The sequence below is a fragment of the Lissotriton helveticus genome, chromosome 5_1, assembly GCF_964261635.1.
Source record: "Lissotriton helveticus chromosome 5_1, aLisHel1.1, whole genome shotgun sequence".
NCBI lineage: Eukaryota > Metazoa > Chordata > Amphibia > Caudata > Salamandridae > Lissotriton > Lissotriton helveticus.
Genome location: NC_136065.1, coordinates 941,425,997 through 941,448,073, shown reverse-complemented (window position 1 = coordinate 941,448,073; position 22,077 = coordinate 941,425,997). Strand labels below are relative to the sequence as shown.

Genomic DNA, 22,077 nt, shown 5'->3' with positions numbered 1-22,077 from the left:
GTAAGGCGAATATCCCGGGACCAAGCCATGAAAACATTGAAAGAAAAGTCCCATGGTAGCTTGACCTTCAGTCACTATGACCTGGGATCACTTCCTACATGTTTATCCCAAACTTGGCCAAGGGCATGAAACTGAGTTTAATAAAATTACGATGTTGCCTGATCCCACTTAAAGGGAACTGGTATGGAAGAAAGGAAGGGGATGAAAGCAGGACATGGTGACTCTGGAAGGTACACTAATACACATAATCTCTAATGGTAAACTCCTACTGACATACAGGAGATTTTGGCTACGTCCCCTTTTGCGAGTACTAAATGTGTACACATGCCACAGCGCAATGCTCTGCTGCTTGAAAGGTGATTCCATACAATTTGCAGCACACTTCCTGACATTTTTCAAGATAGCGATGCAAATGCTGCTAGTGGCCAAGGAACAGCGTCATGGCAACTGTAAAGGAATAGCAGGATACCAACAGTGATATAGTTCTTCATAACAGTAAAAAGCCAAGAGAAATGTGTTTGAAGTTCCAACATTGGGGAGAGGATGAAGCCTAACGGCTAAGGCAGGCATCCTTAAATCTGGGGAACCGGGTCCGTGTCTTGGCAACAACGCTCAACATCCTCTGATTGCCTAACAAAAATGAATGTGTCCTTATGTAACGCAATTGGTGCTCATGTAAAGCACTCTGATACCTGATACCTTCGGGTCAAGTTCACGCTATATAAAACTCCAGAAAAAAAGACACAATTTTACGAGCCTCAATGGACTATGATTAAATATGATGACTGTCCAGTAGCACAAAGCATTTTATAGCAAGGAGAGGACTACAATTTGACCCTCAGCTCCTCCGCCTATAAACTCGAAGGTTTATTGACAACACACTCAGGATTAGCACTACTTTAATGAATGGACAGGATAACAGTACCCCCTAAATCCTAATTAGGATTTCCCTATGGCACTATCATAAGGTTAGGCCCTGCTAAAGAGAGAGGTACAGAGGGGTGAATCTGCAGGTATTACAGCCAAAAATAAACTGCAGCCATACTGCTGAACATACCGATTGGTCCTCCCTGAGCCTTGGACCCATGTGCATCAAATTGAATGAAATTGTAATGATTTTAAATATTTGTACAATAAATGTTTAAATTTAAGCCAGGTTATAAAGCATATGATTTTATTTCATATATATTTGAAGTTATCTTGTTACATCTTTCTCCTGAATTTTGCTAGTGAAGGCAGATTACAATAATTTGCCAAGCTCTGAGTATTTGCTGTTGGTTTCTTCAATAGACGAGTAATGATGGCATGTATCCTTGGGCAAGGGACAGTCCTCTTCAAGGGGGATGCATATCATTAATTTGTAATCAGGGACACAAATGAAGAAACCAAGGGCCAGATTTACAAAGCATTTTTCTGGTCGCAAACGGCCCGATTCACAGAACTAGGCCATTTGCGAACAGAAAAAATGCTTTTTCAAATACAAATGCAAAAATGTGATTCCATAACTTGTTACTGAATCGTAATTTGCATTTGTGATTTTTGGAAGGGGCATGTTTTCGGCATCCCTTCCAAATGCTGAATCAGTATGGTATGTATTACAGTAATACTTTACCACCATTTTAAAAACAATGGTAACTAATTCACAAATAGGATGGGGTCAACTTGGGACCCCTTCTCCTTTGAAAATGTTGAAAAATATTTTTAAGAGCGCGGATCACTGCCTCCTCTTAGAAAATGAAACTTCCAATTACATTTTTATTCTTTTTAAACGCATCCTGTTTTCCTTTAGGGAAAATGGACTGCATTTAAAAAAAAAAAAGATTGCTTTAATAACAAGCATTTACAATGCAATGGTTTCGCCTTTGGAAAAGTTAGAGCTATTGGCATTGTAAATGACAAAATTTGTATTTGTGTTGGTTTTGAAAACAGATAAATAAATGGCATTGTCATTTACATTGCCATTAGCTTAATCTCTACAGTCACTCTGCAGTCCCTAGCACTCCATAGCACTCCCTAGTCACTCTGCACTCCCTAGTCACTCTGCACTCCCTAGCACTCCCTAGTCACTCTGCACTCCCTAGCCACTCTGCACTCCCTAGCGCTCCCTAGTCACTCTGCACTCCCTAGTCACTCTGCACTCCCTAGTCACTCTGCACTCCCTAGTCACTCTGCACTCCCTAGTCACTCTGCACTCCCTAGCACTCCCTAGTCACTCTGCACTCCCTAGCACTCCCTAACACTCTGCAGTCCCTAGCACTCCCTAGCACTCCCTAGCACTCCCTAGCACTCTGCAGTCCCTAGCACTCTGCAGTCACTCTACACTCCCTAGCCACTCTGCACTCCCTAGCACTCTGCACTCCCTAGCACTCTTCACTCACTCTGCACTCCCTAGAACTCCCTAGCACTCCCTAGCACTCTGCAGTCACTCTGCACTCCCTAACACTCTGCAGTCACCCTGCACTCCCTAGCACTCCCTAACACTCTGCAGTCACTCTGCACTCCCTAGCACTCCGTAGCACTCTGCAGTCACTCTACACTCCCTAGTCACTCTGCACTCCCTAGCACTCTGCAGTCACTCTGCAGTCACTCTACACTCCCTAGTCTCTCTACACTCCCTAGCACTCCCTAGCACTCTGCAGTCACTCTGCACTCCCTAGCACTCCCTAGCACTCTGCAGTCACTCTGCACTCCCTAGCACTCCCTAGCACTCTGCAGTCACTCTGCAGTCACTCTGCAGTCCTTAGCACTCCCTAGCACTCTGCAGTCACTCTGCACTCCTTAGCACTCCCTAGCACTCTGCAGTCACTCTGCACTCCCTAGCACTCTGCAGGCACTCTGCACTCCCTAGTCACTCTGCACTCCCTAGCCACTCTGCACTCCCTAGCGCTCCCTAGTCACTCTGCACTCCCTAGTCACTCTGCACTCCCTAGTCACTCTGCACTCCCTAGTCACTCTGCGCTCCCTAGTCACTCTGCACTCCCTAGCACTCCCTAGCACTCCCTAGTCACTCTGCACTCCCTAGCACTCCCTAACACTCTGCAGTCCCTAGCACTCCCTAGCACTCTGCAGTCACTCTGCAGTCCCTAGCACTCTGCAGTCACTCTACACTCCCTAGCACTCTGCAGTCACTCTACACTCCCTAGCACTCCATAGCACTCTGCAGTCACTCTGCACTCCCTAGCACTCTACAGTCACTCTGCAGTCCCTATCACTCCCTAGCACTCTGCAGTCACTCTGCACTCCCTAGCACTCTGCACTCCCTAGCACTCTGCACCCACTAGAACTCCCTAGCACTCTGCACTCACTCTGCACTCCCTAACACTCTGCAGTCACTGTGCACTCCCTAGCACTCCCTAACACTCTGCAGTCACTCTGCAGAGTGTTAGGGAGTGCAGAGTGACTGCAGAGTGTTAGGGAGTGCTAGGGAGTGCAGAGTGACTGCAGAGTGTTAGGGAGTGCAGAGTGACTGCAGAGTGCTAGGGAGTTCTAGGGAGTGCAGAGTGAGTGCAGAGTGCTAGGGAGTGCTAGGGAGTGCAGTCACTCTGCACTCCCTAGCACTCCCTAACACTCTGCAGTCACTCTGCACTCCCTAGCACTCCCTAGCACTCTGCAGTCACTCTACACTCCCTAGTCACTCTGCACTCCCTAGCACTCTGCAGTCACTCTGCAGTCACTCTACACTCCCTAGTCTCTCTACACTCCCTAGCACTCCCTAGCACTCTGCAGTCACTCTGCACTCCCTAGCACTCTGCAGTCACTCTGCACTCCCTAGCACTCTGCAGTCACTCTGCAGTCACTCTGCAGTCCTTAGCACTCCCTAGCACTCTGCAGTCACTCTGCACTCCCTAGCACTCCCTAGCACTCTGCAGTCACTCTGCACTCCCTAGCACTCTGTAGTCACTCTGCACTCCCTAGCACTCTGCAGTCACTCTGCACTCCCTATCACTCTGCACTCCCTAGCACTCTGCAGTCACTCTGCACTCCCTCTGGGGAGTATCCCATGTCCTATTTTTAACATCACACTCACACCCCTACACATACGACACCAATCCACACCTAGACACACATACCTAAACTTCACAAACAGCTTATGAAAAGATAGCCGGTAAAGAGCCCCCATTGAAGGTGCCCGTTGAAGAACAAAAACTCAATGATAAGGCATTACACGTATCTAGGTGTGTACTGGCCTGAGTAGATTAACACATCTTATTAAGAACTGCATACACTAATTACCTTTGACTATTTGTGAAAAGTCACATCATTCTGTTCTTCATAAAGAAAATACACTCCCATTCGAAGGTTTCTTGCTACACAACTTTAGGAAATATGGGGGCAGGTTTTTGCACTTTCACTTCGGCCCATGCATTTCTAAACTTACACCTGGATACCCAGATGAAAGTGTGACAAGCATTGGCAAAGTCAATTGGTGTTGCCTTTCGGACTTACTGGCATCCAGTGCCTTTTGGTGATACTATACAACATGCTGTGCCAGGCAGAAGGCAACAAAGTACCCCAAGACACCTTCTGATACTAAATAAAGCAAAACTCACATGAAGAAATAGACAATGAGGCTTCAAAAAAATGGCACAAAAATTGATACGGGCTTCTCTTTTGGGAACATAACCTAGACCTCCGTTCCAACATATTTTAATAGATTAATCCTCACTTCTTCCTCATGCCTGGGTGTCAGTATTGCACACCTCTTACTGAAGAACAACCTCTCCAAGCACAATCAGCTTTCACCAAACCACACAATACCACCAAAAAATAGTTGCACGCTTCGGAACTAAATGCATCAAATCACTGTAGTGAAGGGGCTGTGAGAAGGTCACAAAACAGACTAGACATCTGGTGAAAGCAATGGGTATAGATTCCATTGTGTACCCAACAAATGATTTGATAAATGTTACGGTTTCTCACACCCGATATGTGCGGATGGTTCTGATTGCAAGGGTAATTCATTATTTTTCTGATTCTCCTAAGACTGTCTTAGGAATGGCGTGGTAGTAGAACATTAAAGGAGTGAACTGCATAGCTTGTTGAACGGCAATGTTTAGAATTATGTCACAGTTTACACTATTGTGTGTCATCACTTATCCTGTAATCCCTTCTGACCCCACTCTACCCACTAACCTCATGTCCTACTTGTTAAGTAGCTCATACAGTCTGATTTAATAATACATGTTTGAAGCATCAAAAAGGATACCATGTACTATAGCCATGATGTGCCGCTCACGGACATTGCTGCAGACAACATCCATTGTGCACGGTTGCAAATAACGCGCACCCCTGAACAAATGTATACTCAAACGTACAAAAATGCCGCATCTTAGTCTTAGCTAAAATAGGCAGACAGTTATACAATGTGTGTATGCTTCCCATATCTAGGCTGATTGCTATGCATGGCATACATGCTTCTAATTTCGGCTTATCAAAGCCGCAGGAAGAAACAGGACCCGCACCGGCCACCTTATTAACCCCTCATGCGCATCCCTTGACCCCTGCCGACCCTGTCCTCCACCCACTGAGAGCCCCTCCCCCACCTACTCTAAACATGATAATGCGGGCCGGGTGTGGGGGTGAAAGGGCATTGTCGCCTTGGATACAGTTAGCAATGAATTTCAACAAAATTATGAATATTTTACCACGTCATTGCCAAAGCGCCCTCTCACCTAATGTTTCACTTGGAAATCAAGGAAACGGGACATGTGATGTGAGGAGTCTGAAGGGCAAATTGTAAATAAAAAACTGGGCAAAGTGAAGCGCTGCTGGAGGCAGGGGCTCGGGGGGGGGGGGTCAGGAGACAGAGGCACGGCAAGAGGAGTTTTTTTTTTTTTTTTAAAGTGGGATACAGTCAAACATACACCCATCGCGCGCACCGTCCAAAACATTTATTAATACACAAATCTCAGAGGTAAACATGCGGGGCCAGCAGAAATCTCGCCCAGCCGTCCTTGCCTCGTCGCCATGTGTTTATCGGGATTGCATAACGTCTCCCTCCCAATGATTAACACGTCTTTGGAGGTAAATAGGCAGACAGTTATACAATGTGTGTATGCTTCCCATATCTAGGCTGATTGCTATGCATGGCATACATGCTTCTAATTTCGGCTTATCAAAGCCGCAGGAAGAAACAGGACCCGCACCGGCCACCTTATTAACCCCTCATGTGCATCCCTTGACCCCTGCCGACCCTGTCCTCCACCCACTGAGAGCCCCTCCCCCACCTACTCTAAACATGATAATGCGGGCCGGGTGTGGGGGTGAAAGAGCATTGTCGCCTTGGATACAGTTAGCAATGAATTTCAACAAAATTATGAATATTTTACCACGTCATTGCCAAAGCGCCCTCTCACCTAATGTTTCACTTGGAAATCAAGGAAACGGGACATGTGATGTGAGGAGTCCGAAGGGCAAATTGTAAATAAAAAACTGGGCAAAGTGAAGCGCTGCTGGAGGCAGGGGCTCGGGGGGGGGGGTGTCAGGAGACAGAGGCACGGCAAGAGGAGTTTTTTTTTTAAAGTGGGATACAGTCAAACATACACCCATCGCGCGCACCGTCCAAAACATTTATTAATACACACTTCTCAGGGCTGAGGTTCGTCGGTTTCGATGTGCGGCACAAGTCAACAAGCGGCCAGAGGTAAACATGCGGGGCCAGCAGAAATCTCGCCCAGCCGTCCTTGCCTCATCGCCATGTGTTTATCGAGATTGCATAACGTCTCCCTCCCACAAGCAACGGAGAGTGAAAGGGGAGGAGGGGGGGACGGGCACACGGGGAGGGGGGCGGAACGGACACACGGACAGCGGGAGGGGGCGGGAACGGGCACAGGACAGGGGGGGGGAAACGGCGGACAAAATACGTAAATTTACAAAGTGAAAACACATTTCTAAACAAAATGCTCACGGACAGGGGGGGAGGGGGGATGAACAGCATACGGACAGCGGGAGGATCAGGTATAAACAAAATGCTCCTTACCTGATCGCCTCGTGGGAACTCGAATCTTGCAGCCAACTCCAACAACAGACACTTTGAAAAGGAACAAAACAGGCCCACTCGGAAAAAAAAAATAACACACACCCACCGCCGTGATGACGAACAGAAGTGGGTGGAGAGGGAAAAAATCGCGGGAACGCCCCCGAATCTGGTCCGGCCTTGACGGACAGATCCGGCACCCAATGGCTAGCCTCCATTTATGGAGCTAGCCAATGGGAGCCGGGGGACGTTCCCGAAGTCCTTATTGTAAACAAAGGATTTTGCCTGCGCCGAAAAGCTGCGCAGAGCGCAGCCTGCGGCAGGCGAAACCCAAAAAGCAATTAGAGACATCAGCAGGCCACCATGCATGTGATGGCTGCAATTCCTAATGGGTTGCAAAGTGAGACCTACCTGATTAATATTCATGTGCTAGGTCAATTTGCAACCCATTAGAAATCTCTAAATAGAAGTTGTAAGTTTTCTTACATGCAGAATTGTGATTTCTAATTGCTATTGAGTAAGAACCGCAATTTAGAAATAGTAATTCCAACTTTTTGTCTATCTGGCCCTTAATACTTTATGCAGTCTGCATGGCATTGTTCTGACACAGTGAAGGGTGATTTGGTTTTTGGAGCAAATCTGGACTGTATTTTTACAACTTTTTCCTAAAAAAACTCCAGAAGATCCTTTCTTGGCTGCTGGGAAGTGTATGCGGTGGATATTGGAACTAGTGGATAGGCCTTTTTTTCAGATGCTGAAGATGCCCTTAGTTTCCTTAGCTTTCTTAAGAGCTTCATTGACGGCTTGGGTATGCAGACCTTGGGCCTAATTACTAGTGGACTGCCAAACCTGTGGTGGCGGTGTGGCAACCGCCGCATCGGTGGTCTGACCACCGTATTTTGTGTTTGGTGGTCAGACCGCTACAGTCCTGCCACAACCACCAGGGATCATGGATCCCACAAGGGTGGCGCAGCAGTTGAGGCTGCAATATGCTGGTGGTGCCGATGTGGCACCGACAAGCATATTTAGAGTGCTCTCACTGCGACCCTATACGTGGTGGTGAGCTCACCATGGAGAGGGTGTCGGTGAGGCAACTCAGGGGACCCTGTCACCTCTGTGCAGAGGGCTGCATGCAGGGGGGCACATGGTGTGTCCCCTGTATGTTAGCACCCCCATTTCCTGCACAGGAAGAAATGCATGACGTGGTACATTTCTTCCCGTCAGTGGCGGCTGCTCCCAGGAAGCAGCAGTGGGGCGGGGAGGGGAGAGAGGGGGAGAGAGGAAGGGGGAGTTTACAAAAAAAAATTAACTCACCTGCCAGCCTTCCAGCCGCCATGCCTCTCCTCCGTCTTCTTCCTGGCTTCAGTACAAGCAGGAAGCACCTGGGCTCCCAAGCAATGCAGCGGTGTGATTGGTCTGAGGGCCACTCCTCCCCCCTGCCCTGAGGGCAGAGCCGTCCCACCCTGCATCCAAAGTTGCCAAACAGCAGGAACAAATAAAATAATAATAATGTCAAGTTATTATCATTTTATTTGTCATTCTTAGCACTGCAAAAAGCAGTGGGGCAACCTCCTCTACCTCAGCGGATGAGACGCCACTGCTTCCCGTGCAGGCACCTGCTTTGACACTCCCACGGCACTGCCTTTATGTGGCTCGTCTCTTGGCCCTAGAAAGAAACCGCCACGGGATCTCAGCCGCAGGTCCGCCCACCAGGATTAAACTCATAATCCAGTGGGCGGTCTGACTACGGGTTTGGCAGTCTCGCACTTGGGTGCTGGCTTGGTGGCCCGCAGCGAGACTGGCAAACTAGTAATCAGGCCCTTTCTTTGTTTCTTATAAAAGCTTTGTGGTAACCCCTTGAATCTTTAAAGTATGGCATTCCTCAATAATGCTTTTTTGACCCCATTTTTAGATCTCGTCTGAGACAGTGCATGCACATTTGCCTACAAGACATTTTGTTTACTTAGAGAAGACTTGGAGCCCGCCCATTGTTTACCATTGGATGCCCTCATTGTCACTCTCATTTCCTTGCTTCTCTTTGATCAGTGCGTTCATGCTTCACTTTCTCTTCGTGTATTTGTCCCTCCTATGGTTCATAGCCTATTTATTGCTTCTTTGCTCAGTGTTCTCCCACTACTTGCACTATCAAAGGTACTTTTTTATTTTAGTTGCACCAGTCCATAAAAGTCCTTGTGTTTGCAGGCTGTCTCCCCTCCTCCAATCCCGCTCCAATACTTAAGCCTGCCCATCCCACATTATTGCTTGATGGTGTTATTGCTTTCCCTTCCCACCCTCCCTGACGTCTGTGTTGCTTTGCTCACACCACCCCTGGGTGCCATCCATGTAGCTTTGTCACTACCCTCCATTCCCACCATCTATGTTAATTTGCCAACGGGCGACAGCTGTGCTGCATGACTGACAGTAAAAGAAAAAATAAACACTATGATGGACCCATACATAAAACTGATCTATTTCCGGTATGTGCTCTATTGGATTCACATTAGAATGGGCTCATGGAAAACAAATGGTCCACCCATAGCATTTCAGACTAAAGGTGAATTACGTTTTGCAATCCATTTCCAGAAAGTGTTTAATAATACCAAAATCACCTATTGCTTACATAACATTTCTTAATTGTTTTTCTTTTCAAAATATTTTTTTTCAATGTTTACAACTTCAGGCAAGAATAGAAATTACTGTCTGTTATGATATTGTGGAATACATGCGCGCCCCAAGAAAGTTTCAGTCACCGAACCATTTACATAACTGTGAGTTTGACTATGTAAAGACGAAATAAAGTACCAGGAATACATTTTAACTAGTCAAATCTGTTGTAAAATGATTTTTTAATTGCCGTTTTCTATTTTACACAGTGATTGTGTTGATGCAGTTGGGCCAAACAGTAGATAAAATGTAAACAAGGCAAATAAAAAAATAAGTTTTGTATATTTGTTCTGCAACTCTAGGACATTTCCCAGTGTTGATAAGTAAGGTCATTGAATTCACTGCTTGCATCTGATATCTGCGTGACTCGTAGACCATAGGTTTAAATCCCAGCATGCCTGACTTCCCCGCCCCATTTAGAGATGATATCATATTCAGAAATATGTTCACTGCTTCTCCAGTTAAAGATTTGTGTAATATCTCCTTTTACATCTCTGACTCAGAAGAAATATTCTCACTGGCTAGTTTGGTACCCACCACATACCATGAGAAGGAAAGCCAGTATAGTAGCCAAAAACTATGGGGCGTTATTCAAAGGTGGGCGTGTGGGCCTCCAAACTAATGGGGAGGAAAAAGTACTGGCTATGCCTGGACCTTGAGAGTCTGCTATTCTAACTTCTCTCCTGATCTGTGAGCCGTTTTTGTTGAAATTGCTTTTGCCAACACTGGTGTTGCATTTTCAGACCAAAAGTAGTGCTGAGAGGGCCATCATGTCAGGGCAGCCCACTTGGCAATTTTTTTTGTTTTACAGAAATAAATGGCAAAAATAGGGGGGTTTGATTTTGAAAAAAGAAATTTCCCTTATGTGCTGGAAGTTTTCTCCCAAGAGGCGGGGGAGAGGGGTGAGCATTTAGATTTTCATTATCACAACATCCATGATTTACATGGCAGTTGCAACCATGAAAAACATGTGTAGGTAGGCCTAGCTTAAATATGTTGCGCCTTATGACACATTGTCGCCGGCCGCACTGTGGTGTATGGGTCACTTGATAATGGCTTCCAACAGTGGTGCTAGTTGAGGTTCTGATGGTGGAAACCAAATGATTCTCCCGCCTCTAAATGAGATCTTGCAAAAACAGCATCCACCCTTTTTCAATGTTTACTCAACTTCTCAAAACTTTAAATGACCCCTATGTCTTTTAGAAGTTAAGGCATACAATTTCAATATTGGTTAACAATATATGTCTAAATAAAGCTCACAAGTGATTTTTTATTTTTGTAAACTTGGTGGCCATTTGACAAGCTTTTCATTTACTCCATTACTTCCAAAGGAGCAGCTACCTGATAGTGCTGTGCCAGGCCCACCCCTTATAGATGTGGCATACCCTACGCAACACCTATTCCAATAAAAGAACAAGCATTGGCATAGCCAATAGGTCTCGCTTTTGGGACCTTATAAAGTATTTAGTTATGCAGCACAATATCCTTGGTGCAACAACATCAACTGTTGCACGGCCATCACTTATAAGGTCCCAAAGGCGAGACCTATTGGCTATGCCAATGCTTGTTTTCTCTTCCTAAGCGGGCTGCATTCTGCATCACGCATAGAAAGAAGAAAACACAACTTGTTATTGTTTTTGTGCAGGAAGGGATGTCACCCTGCACAAAAAAATGATCATCCCCACAACGCAGGCACGCTTGCACCGTGGTGTTAGGGTGCCTGCGTCAGTTCATGGGTGGGTAACTGTGCGCCAGCGCAGGGGAGAGCGCAGGGAATATTGCCTATCGTGACAGTGTCCCTGTTGTGTATCCCCTGCTTGTTACCGAACCCTGTGTGTTGTCTTCAGCGGATGTGCTGTGCAGTTGGTGCTGTGTCTGTATGCACTGAGAGGCCATGGAAAGTGATGTGGCTCCAGGTACCCGTGAGGGGAAACACCAGCAAGAGAAGAATGCATATATAAATAACATTAGAAACAATTATTGTTAAGCTAGGCTAAGTGGGTTCAAATGCAAAACTACAGGGGGTGACTTATCCCACAATACTCAGTTTTACTGACAGCTTTAAAAAACATCCGTTCAAAACATGAATATAATTTGGACATAATTACAATACAAACTATAAACTCTGCAAAAATATTCAATACAGATTTTCTTGAATAACAAATAAGCGTAACCGGAAATATGAGAGAAAATTTCGTTTGTTTAAACAAAAACGTACGTCAACAAGAGAAAGTAATACCTTAAAATCTTTCTGCAGCAATAAATGAGAAAACCTAATGCCAGAAAATAAAAGCATTTTAAGGTATCTGTGATGGTGTTAAGCGTAACTCTTTAAAAATGAATTTAAAACCGCAAGCATAAAATGAAGCCTGCTCTTACAGCAATCAATCATTTGCATTCCCTCTGCATTATTAGCTTTTCGGTTTCATTGAATTTATTTTTATGACACTTATTTATCAATATTTATATTTTTAAAACATTACTGATATCTTTCCATATTTATTTTATATTTATGTTTCGGTCGGTGTAAAAATTGCCCTGTGGTGGGCGGGTGTTCCATTGATATATTACGGGTCTTCATTGTAAATTTCTTTCTGTGGGATGGTGAGGTGAAGTGACGCAGGAAATCGAAAGTGTTCTGCTATGGCGGGCGCGAGGAAGAGGGGGGTTGGGGCGGGATGTCGCGGCCCTAAAAGTGACGCAGGAAAGCGAAGGGAAAAATGCTACCACCGGCCACAGCTAGCAGTGCATGTGCGCAAGTGGTGTGCGCGCAGCAGTAATCACGCCATATGGCGCCTCTGCGCGTGCGCCCGCGCACATGCACTGCAAGCTGTAGCCGGCAGGAGCATTTTTTGAAGCCCTTCTTACTTAAGGTCTGGCCAGATGAGCGCAAGTGCCGGGTCAGGCGACACCTAAAAAAGTGTTCTCCTTCAGTGTTGTTATAAGGGCACTTCTTTAAATGTGGTTTTACTCCATCGTAAGCATTATTATTTGATGTTCACTTGTGGGAGAGCAAATATAGAATAAAATGAAGGGCCTTATTCGCAAAGTTGATTTGTAGCATAAAATATGCAAACACCCATTTCAAATAAACTGCATTGCTTCAGTAATGGTATAAAGGCGCTTCCTTAAATGTGGTTTCAAGCCTCCTTAATCATTATTTAATGTTCACCTGTAGGACAGCAGACATGCAATAAAATGAAGGGTCTCATTCAGAAAGCGGAGGTGTCAGACGTCATGGGTCTACTGCTACAGGGTCACTCTTGTACTTGGGTTACTTTTCCAACCTTTATGGGATTCAAAAGAAATCTTATACGTATGGCCGAAAATCACAACAATTACAGATTTCCAGTAGTCTCTCAAATCACTACATTTTCTGGTGTATTTGCGCAATTAACTTTTTTAACACAGGCAAAATACTTTCCTTATAGAGAAATCCATCCTACTATACCCCTATTGGGGGTTTTCTCTTACATTCCCAACCTGAAATTAGGCCTAGGCAACGTTTGCGGAGTTCTGCGTTACGTGACAAAAAAACTCCACTACATTCCACGGAGAAACGCAAGCGGCAGAGTGAGGTAAGCTTCGCTGATTTTTAGCACCGTTTGTAAAATCAGTGCGAATAGCACCACGCTCCGCACAAAAGGGCACAGCTTCTTTCTGTCGCTCAAGTAGAGGTTCTACTCGAGCGACAGGTTCCTCAACGTGAGGGCCAGGTTTCTCAATGTGAGCGGTAGCACCCTGCTGTGACCTGCTGCAACCACCTGCGTTGAGAAATCTCACCGAGAGGTGGTCTACCGTTGTATGTTCCACGCTCGTGCTTGCCAACTTAATGTTAGCGAGCCGCGAGAGAGGAAAAACTCCGCACTGTGGCATTTTTGGGAACTCCATGCTCTACATGGAACGCGGAGTGAGAAAATATCTGCAAACTCCACCAGCGGAGCAGAGTTTACCTCCCAGGCCTCCCTGAAATGTCACTACTGCTTTATTACAAGTGTGCTCAAAAGTATGCTTTAGTGATGGAAAACTACCTTCAACAGGTATGGTAATGCTCACAAATCTTCAGACTTTTGGGTGTCCATTTGCAACAGAGTGGACTGGCCGGAAAATATCAAACCTCCCTCTCCCTAACGTAGTCCTACATTTACAATGGCCGAAAGCTCACCATTTTCCTCCATAGTAAGTGTGGTTTACAGTTGCAATGTTCCAGAAATCCCGGTTCTGTGAGTCAGAGTTAGTTACATTCTTGAATTGCTTGTCTTTCACAATTAGGTACAATAAGTACACCATTTTGGTACAGAATACTTCAAAACACTACTTAATAAGAAGATTTAGGATGGGTTTTTATACTTCACGCTTTTTATCATTTTCAATTTAAATTTACATTGTGTATTCTGTTTTTGTTTTGTGGAATCTTTTCAGCAAAGCAAGACCTTTTGGAAATTGAGGAGGAAATGATTTCTTCCTTGGTCCATCATTGATTAAATGTGTATGTGCAGGATTTGAGTTTTTTCTTCTCTTAATGTTTAGGTTACGAACTGACAACGTGGCTATAATTTGCCAAACTGGGCAACGTACATGGGATCGGTATGGAAATCAAAATTCATTTTGCATGCTTCAACTACTCAAAAGGCAAAACTCACATTTTTCGCTTTAAGCTTTCAGTGTAACACATGCATATAGAATCTGCTTTTGGCCATGCTCTAATCTGCTCAGAATACTAGCAAAATTGGGAAACATGCCATGTGTGCCACGCTACATGAAACTAATATACCTCTAACACCAAGTGTAAGTTGAAGGTCTAAACTAATGGGCTAATTTCCTCATCACTGTATACCTTGACTAGTCCCTTCTGCATCTAAAATACAAAAGTAGGCGAAATATAAAAGATTAGGAATAACCTGCAAACGTTGAATGTTTGGGTTAGTGTGAATAACTTCTGTAAAATAAACAAGAAATAAGTCTTTCTGAATTAAACTAAATATAGTTTTTTTTTCTCAATAATACTTCCAAGGTCGTTTGTGAATACTTCCCCTGGTTTACCATTTTTATCTTATATTGTAGCTTAAAGCATGTCAGTTTTCTTTTTCTCCAAAGTGAACTATTTTCCTCTAGTCGAGAAAAGCCTTTCTAAACAGCATTTAAATTACACCTCTGCCATAGAAACATTACAAGTCACCTTATTTATATTGCTTAACTTACATCTGACTTACATCTATGTTTTTAGAGGTGAACATTAAGTACCTGGTTCCAAAATGGTTTGTAACTGCAGGAGGAGACACCAAGGCAGAGCTACCTTTTCCGACAGTGTCTCCACCCAATGTACATGCAATCACAGATTCATGAGCCCAGAATGAGGGTTTACAAGCCAGACCCGGAACTGCCAGATCCAATTCCACATGCAATTCCCAATTCTGGGCCCATTTCCATGCACCTTTGGTTAAATACGCCTGTTAAAATGTGATATTAGGTATGGTGGTATCGCCCAAGGATATATCACCTCTCCCAGCTAGAAATCGGGGCCTTAAATAATCCGGAAGGGAAAAAATGATGCTTTGAGCTGCCAGACAGGAGAATGTAATGTGTTAGGGCATGTTGGATAGACTGCCCTGTGGAGGATACTTTATACACTGTGGGGCATATTTACAAGGGAAGTGGCGGAGTGAGTCGTTAACCCTCCTGGCTTAACTCCGCCACTTCAGAAACGCACGGCTGCACCATATTTACAAGAATATGGTGCAGCCCTGCATTTCCCCCTACGCTGGCACCATAGTGCAAGGGTGTCTGCGTTGGGGGGAAGATTCTTTATGTGCAGGAAGGTGTCTCTTCCAACACATAAACAATCTTAAAATGCCGTTTTGTAACTTCTATGTGTGCTGCTTAATGCAACACACATAGAAGTTACAAAACTGCATTTTTTTAAATGATTGTTTATGTGCAGGAAGGGGGAACTTCCTGTACATAAACAATTATTGTTGTTTTGCTGTTTCCATGTGTGCTGCACAATGCAGCCTACATGAATAAAGCAAAAACGAGGAGAAATTAAACATTTTTCCTAGTTGCGCCAGGGTAAGACTAGGTTTTCTTAATTTTGGCGCTGCCACATATTTACGTCAAAATCAATGGGTGTTGCGGTGGAAGGCCCACAGCAACAACCCATTGCCCTCTCCTTTCACTGTAAGCATAGCGTGAAATGGTGCCTTATTTAAAAGGCAGTGTTAAGCCACGTTAAGTGGCTTAATGCTGCCTTGTAAATGAGTTGAAGCCCCTATCGCCACAGGAACGTCTTAAAAAGTGACGTTACCGTGGCGATAGGGGCTTGTAAATATGCACCTGTGGGTCAAAATCACAAACATACCCACACACAGTTGTGTGTTGCAGCCAAGTGTTCTGAGCTTGCAGATCCTGCTTTTCAGTGAACACCTTTACGCTGGAGGAGGGCCATACCACAAGTGCTCAGTGATAACAACATGCTGACTTCGCCCCTAGCAGCGGCACTGACATCTATATATCTCAAAGGGCCAATGCTTGTTTAGGCATTGGATTATATTTTAACCTTTAGCTTAGGAGTAATCAAGTGCTTATGTAAGCCATGTACACTAGCAATTCTAAGCTACGCAAAGCCATTCTATGGGAATCAGGTGTGGGCTAGGTTCACATCTCAATGCATCCATTTGTGTATATGGTGTGTGGCAACATGTGTACATTCCACACCCATGGCCCCACCATATTTGCATGAAAGGGAATTGCAGATAAAAATAACATTGTCAATTGTAGCTCTGCAGCACATTTTGAATGTAGCTGTTGTGCTTGGAAATCTGGGCAAGCCCAAAATACCCCCTTTTCATCATATGCGCTGATGGGAAAACAATGCTGTCAATCGGTCTCTCCTTAAGCAGTAGAGTAGTCCACCCTAATACAACACACTCCAGCATCAGAAGGGCAGCTCTACATTCTTCAAGAAGGGAACTCTCCCAGACCTGAATAAAACCTTTATGTACATAATATAAGCTGTGGACAAAATAGGATTCATAATGTGCTCGTATACAACAATCTAGAATGTATGCGTGATTTTCTTTGGCTCATGGACTCATATTGCTGTTTGGGCTGGCTGTTCCGGGCTCTTTCCTGCAGGTGACTGCTTTAGATGTTGGTTGAGCAGACACTCAATAGTAGATAATAGAAAACTAAAGATTCGTGAGGAATAGTAGTCAGGGTCTTAAATGGAGGGGGTCCTGCCAATCCTCTACTCTGGCCTATTGAGCCCTATATTCATGCCCGATAACTTTACAGGCACAAACACTGATCAATTCTATGACAGTGATCGTAAAAACTTCTTTAGGTAATACATATCAGTGATGCAGTCCCTGTTAATGGTTTACCTCATCTAGAATTCCCTACGAGTATTTGATTTTTCCAGATGTTGTTTCTGTAGTGTTATTTTTCATGCAAGGTATGATTCTTGCATGGTGCATACTGGAAAATGACTTATCTCTAGGCAACTGGGTGAGTTCAAGTTGTGGATAAGTGTTCAGGCTAAATACGATTGAGATCTCTGTCGCCGAAACTTTCGGCAGTCTGAGTTCCTCACAGTACCTCTCAGTGGGTCATAAAGGTGTTCAGACTACATGCTCATCCAATCCTTGGCCTTTCTGCAGAGTGCAAAAAGCATTGGTCGCATATGTGCGAATTCCATTTACAGAAAGTGTATGAAGGTGGCATTCACAACTGTTGAAAGGAAACGAAAACACAGGGTGTAATTTTCAAAGGTAATTTACACGTTTGGGTAAGTTTACACTTTTGAGTAAGCTTACTATTTTTGATAGTCACAAACTCCGAGACTACGTTACTCTTTAAAATTAAAATTAAAAATGTATTGAGTCCAGCACTACACATGGCCAACCAATGGTACAGCAGAACCCTCCAAAAGAAAAAAATGGAGGTAGGGACTTAATAAAACCTCATATTTTCTCCATTATTTTCTTTGGGATGGTGTGTAGTGTTGAACCTACTACCATTTTTTAGTAGTAATTTACACTAAGAATTTGTGAATACCGGAAAGTAGTAAGCTTACTCATAAAGTGTAAGTTACCTCTGGCTATAAGGCATACTGTGTTTAGAGGCAAGGAGAGAGAGAGCATGTGTCTGTGTGAGAGAGGGATGAGAAGGAATGTGAAATAAGGAAGTACATGCTGAAAAATAAGGAAGTACATGCTGCAGGACAAAGGGAATAGATGAGATGAAAAGAAAGGTGAAGGATGGGAAACTGAGATGAAGTGTTTTCAGAAGGAGAGATAAGTGAAGAAAAAGAGTGAAAGTGACTAATGTGGCATAAGAGGTTTCAGAGGAAAGTGATGTGAAGGAGAGAACAGTGGCAGGGATACTCAGAAGACTACTCCTCCTCCCACAGACTTTTGTAATGTTTAAGTCATAGGCTCACATTTTCAGACTGGAAAGATTTCTACTAATTCTAATTATTCACAAAACTAACATTGCTGTTAATCTTTTGTCTGATATTGAACACGGTTTGGAGCTATCAAGCATGGGCAAATCAATATGTATTACTAGTATGAAGTTAATGGGCTGATTGTTGTGTGGTATATCTGAATGTATTAAAAAAACTCAGAGAGAGATGCAAAAAAAATTAGTCAGATGTCACATCGCCTAGAAGACATGATTCTATTTCACATGTTTTATGACACACTCTTATTTGAATAGACTACACCGTTTTTAAAAGAGTTTTATTTAGCATTATTTGGCCATGTCCCTTTTAAGAGCTCCACCTTTTCTATCACATTCGAAGCACTGAGCATAGTATGTGAATATCCAAGAACTGCTGGTGTGATTGCAGTGCAAATACATGAACATATATATGAGAACTGGGAGGGGTAGAGGTACCAGGGCCCCTTCTTCACAAAGCTGTGTTATTTGGCACTGGAAAAAGAGGGTCTAGATTTCCAGAATTAATATGTATTTTGTTTATCAATTTCTTCTGAATTATTTTGACTTTTGACACATGGATCTTGTACCTCTACATTCATGTAGTGGCTAGTCAACCACACTGGCATTGGCTTCTTTTGGCCCTCATACCTGGGTGCAGAAGAGCGTTGAGGTACACCATGTGTCTTTAGGACCCATGCTGTGGCTGTGTGCCCCTATATATACCAAGAGTAGCATCCTCTGCTAAGACACTCTGTGATTAAATTAGTTTAGATTCAGTTTCTCAATGCAAACCCTGAGTGGGCCACTTCCTCAACCACGGCCACTCCATAAGGCTACACCAAGAAATTCCGATTTTTAGTCATGAACTTGTGATCTTGAAAATGTATTCACCACTTAAGGTATAGAGCAAGCTACGAAGACCTGCAATTTTGAATACACTAGTGCCGCCTCCCTTCATTCAGTTATACAAGTCTCTGCCTCCTAACCGATGCATGGGTGCAGCAACTGCAAGCACAAAAGAGATGCTAGAACATACCTGGAAGCACACTGGCTCTGCACCTGTTGCACTGTAGTCTTTTATGATGCAGCCAAAATGCTACTTACAATACAGAAGACATAATAGTGTCAGAGGGTCAATAATTCCATGTATGGACATGGACGTCAAACAAAAACCCTGGGGTAGTGGAAGTGACATCATATACCCGTTGACCTCAATGATTTCTCAGGAAGTGATTTAAAATGTCCTATGGGTGCCCCTTAGGTCAAAATTACCTCCATTGCTAGGACCAGCGTTTTGCTATGGTGGACCCTTTTGCCAAACATTGCATACAATATGCCAGTGCCAGAAGTTTCCTAATACTGCTTCTCTTGCACTATGGATATCCCTTATGTGAAAGGTTATGTCCAATATGTTGTGGACCGCATTTTGTCATAGATGTCCCCATGTCATTGTCACAGTTGTCTTCCCATATGCCAAGAATTTCCTCCAATGTGCCATCACCAGCAATTTGCCACAGGTGTAACCAATGCCAAGAATTTCCTCCAGTGGGCCAGCACTGGCAATTTTTCATGGGTGTCCCATGCCAAAATGTACTTGCAGTGTGCCAGCAGTAGCAATTTGCTGATGGTATCCCATATGCAAGTATTGTCTCCAGTATGCCAGTGCCAACATTCTGCCAAGGGTGCTACTATACGCTAAGGCGCATGCCAAGTCCAATAGCGGATTTGAAAGCAGAAAAACACAGGCACACTTACATTCACTTACACTCATTCTTTCATTAGCACTCACTTGCACTCATTTATTTTCACCTTGTCTAATGCGCTCACTCTCACCCTGAATCGCTCATTCGCACTCTCTCTCACTCAGTCTTACTCTGACTGACTTATATTTACTCACTCATTTTGACACACACACAACCACGATCTCACATGTTCACCCATATACCCGCTCCTACAAAAACTCAATCTCACCTACATGCATGCACACAACATACATTTAAAGCCCTTTTATTTTTCTTACTTAAGATGTCAGTGAAAGTCCAGATCCTGCTGCTTCACTTTTTATGACACTAATAGTGAATAATAACTATTATTCACTATTAATGTAATACAAATGAGCATTAAACAGGGTTAGAGCCTAACTCTGATAATGCGAGACACCCTTGTATTCTTCACACTGATTTTGCCGCTTCGGAGGCCAGAGATTGCAACGGCCGTGCCAGGAGTAGCAAGGAGCATGCTATGGCGACCCCTAAATGACGTCCATGCCGGTGGACCTCGTACTGTATTATTTCCATGCTTGTCTTTCTGTTTCTCCCTGTTTAATTTAGAACATTTTATCCGTAGTTGGTGGAATGTTCTAATAGCATCGTAGTCCTTCTGTCTCAGGCTATACTAACTCTATTATATGTCCTTATATGTCCTTGCCTTTGACTTGGCACTGGAACAGCAGGATGCACTTTAACAGCTGGTACAGTCTTCTGCAATGGGCTATTCTACTAAACTAGATTCAGAAGCTGCATCGCATGACTCTTGCAGGAGTGAAAAATACTTCTGTACAAAGACAGAGAATACTAAAGCAGCCTGTGGTGAAACACAAGCCCTCATGGATGAAAGATTGAGAGTTAAGAAAAGTAAGCTGTTCCACACGGAGTCATGGAATGTCACTCTTTGTGACAATGATTTATAATGGTTTGAATGCAACTAGCGAACATGCTGTCAGCCACGCCTCTAGGATGCCGCTGATGCTTGTTAAAAGCTTAAAAAGCTTATCATGCACTGCTTTTTTTATTATTTTTGCTCAAAGCTACATCTCTTTGAACAGTTAAAGATATCTCCATTTGCGCTTCTTAATGTGTACTCAGGTTGTGGGGTAAGAGGTCTGTCTCTGCTCGAATGATAACTCTTTAACTTGCTGTTTACAGAATAACCAATAAAGCACCGCCGAATGTGCCTCGGAGGGATTATTCATCAGGTAAGGTCTTTGTATCTTTAGAATACACACGTTTCAATGGCTCTGAATATAATTCATGGAGATGTGCCCACTTAGGGGTTTACTACAGTGGGTCTAACAGCTAGTCAGAAACTAGTCACAAATATAAGTGGTACCACTGAGGATTCTGGCTCCTTATAGCAAGGAAAGAGATACACAATTTCCCCTGCATATTTTTGATATATATATATATATATCCTTAATACATTCCCTCCACTAGAGTGCAGTGGGGCCCTGGTGCCACTGTACCTGCTGCACCAATCAAAGCCACACTCCTTCGACTATGTCGTTACATCCTGTGAGCTGGAACACACCTGAAATTGTTGGATTGCTCAGTTTTAGAACACTTTGGATAACTATGGAAGGCTGAGATTGAAACAATCAAGTGTTAAGATATTTTGGGGCACATGTATGGACTTATTTTACAGTTGCAAATGCTCTGCTTTTGTTTTGCTATGCGACAATCATATTTTAGGAGTTGGTAAACTTTTACCAATTCCTAAAATGAGACTGCAAGGCCATGCCGATTTGTTTTTAGAAAGGGATGTGATGTAGGTGTCCCTTCCAAATACCAAATAGGTGTGACATGTATCTCATTGTGTGACTGAAATCCAGTAACAAAACATTTAGAATTTACAGACTCCCGATTTGGGGTGGTAAACCATTCGCAATAGGGAAGAGGTACTCTTAGAACTCATTCCTTTTTGTGATTATAATAAAAAGTTTGTTGGGCGAGAGACCAGTGGTCCAAGGGACTACTACCAACTCCTAAACAAACTTTTTCAACAAGGCCATTTTCCTTTAAGAAAATTAGAATGTACTTAAAAAAAAGTTAACTTTCTTTGAAGGCAGTCAAAGAGATGGTGGTCTGCTGACCCTAGCAGGCCACCGTCCCTGTGATGGCCATACATTGCAACCTACCTTATTACTGTTCATGAGATAAGTCGCATTAGAACCTACTCTGAATTGGAATTTTACGAACCATCCTATTAGTACATGTGCC

General features: G+C 43.8%; 1 protein-coding gene across 10 annotated transcripts in view; it reads left to right on the top strand.

Annotated features, from left to right (window-relative positions):
- The window catches only part of BLNK (B cell linker), an 849,614-nt gene that overhangs the window by 565,249 nt on the left and 262,288 nt on the right, over positions 1-22,077 (top strand). For 5 of the 10 annotated variants that reach the window (XM_078643456.1, XM_078643446.1, XM_078643448.1 and 2 more), the window contains 2 exons: positions 14,171-14,227; positions 21,007-21,056. In XM_078643456.1, coding sequence (XP_078499582.1) covers positions 14,171-14,227; positions 21,007-21,056 — 107 coding nt within the window. The remainder of the gene's footprint in view (positions 1-14,170; positions 14,228-21,006; positions 21,057-22,077) is intronic. The other 5 variants (XM_078643447.1, XM_078643454.1, XM_078643455.1 and 2 more) reach the window with 1 other exon arrangement.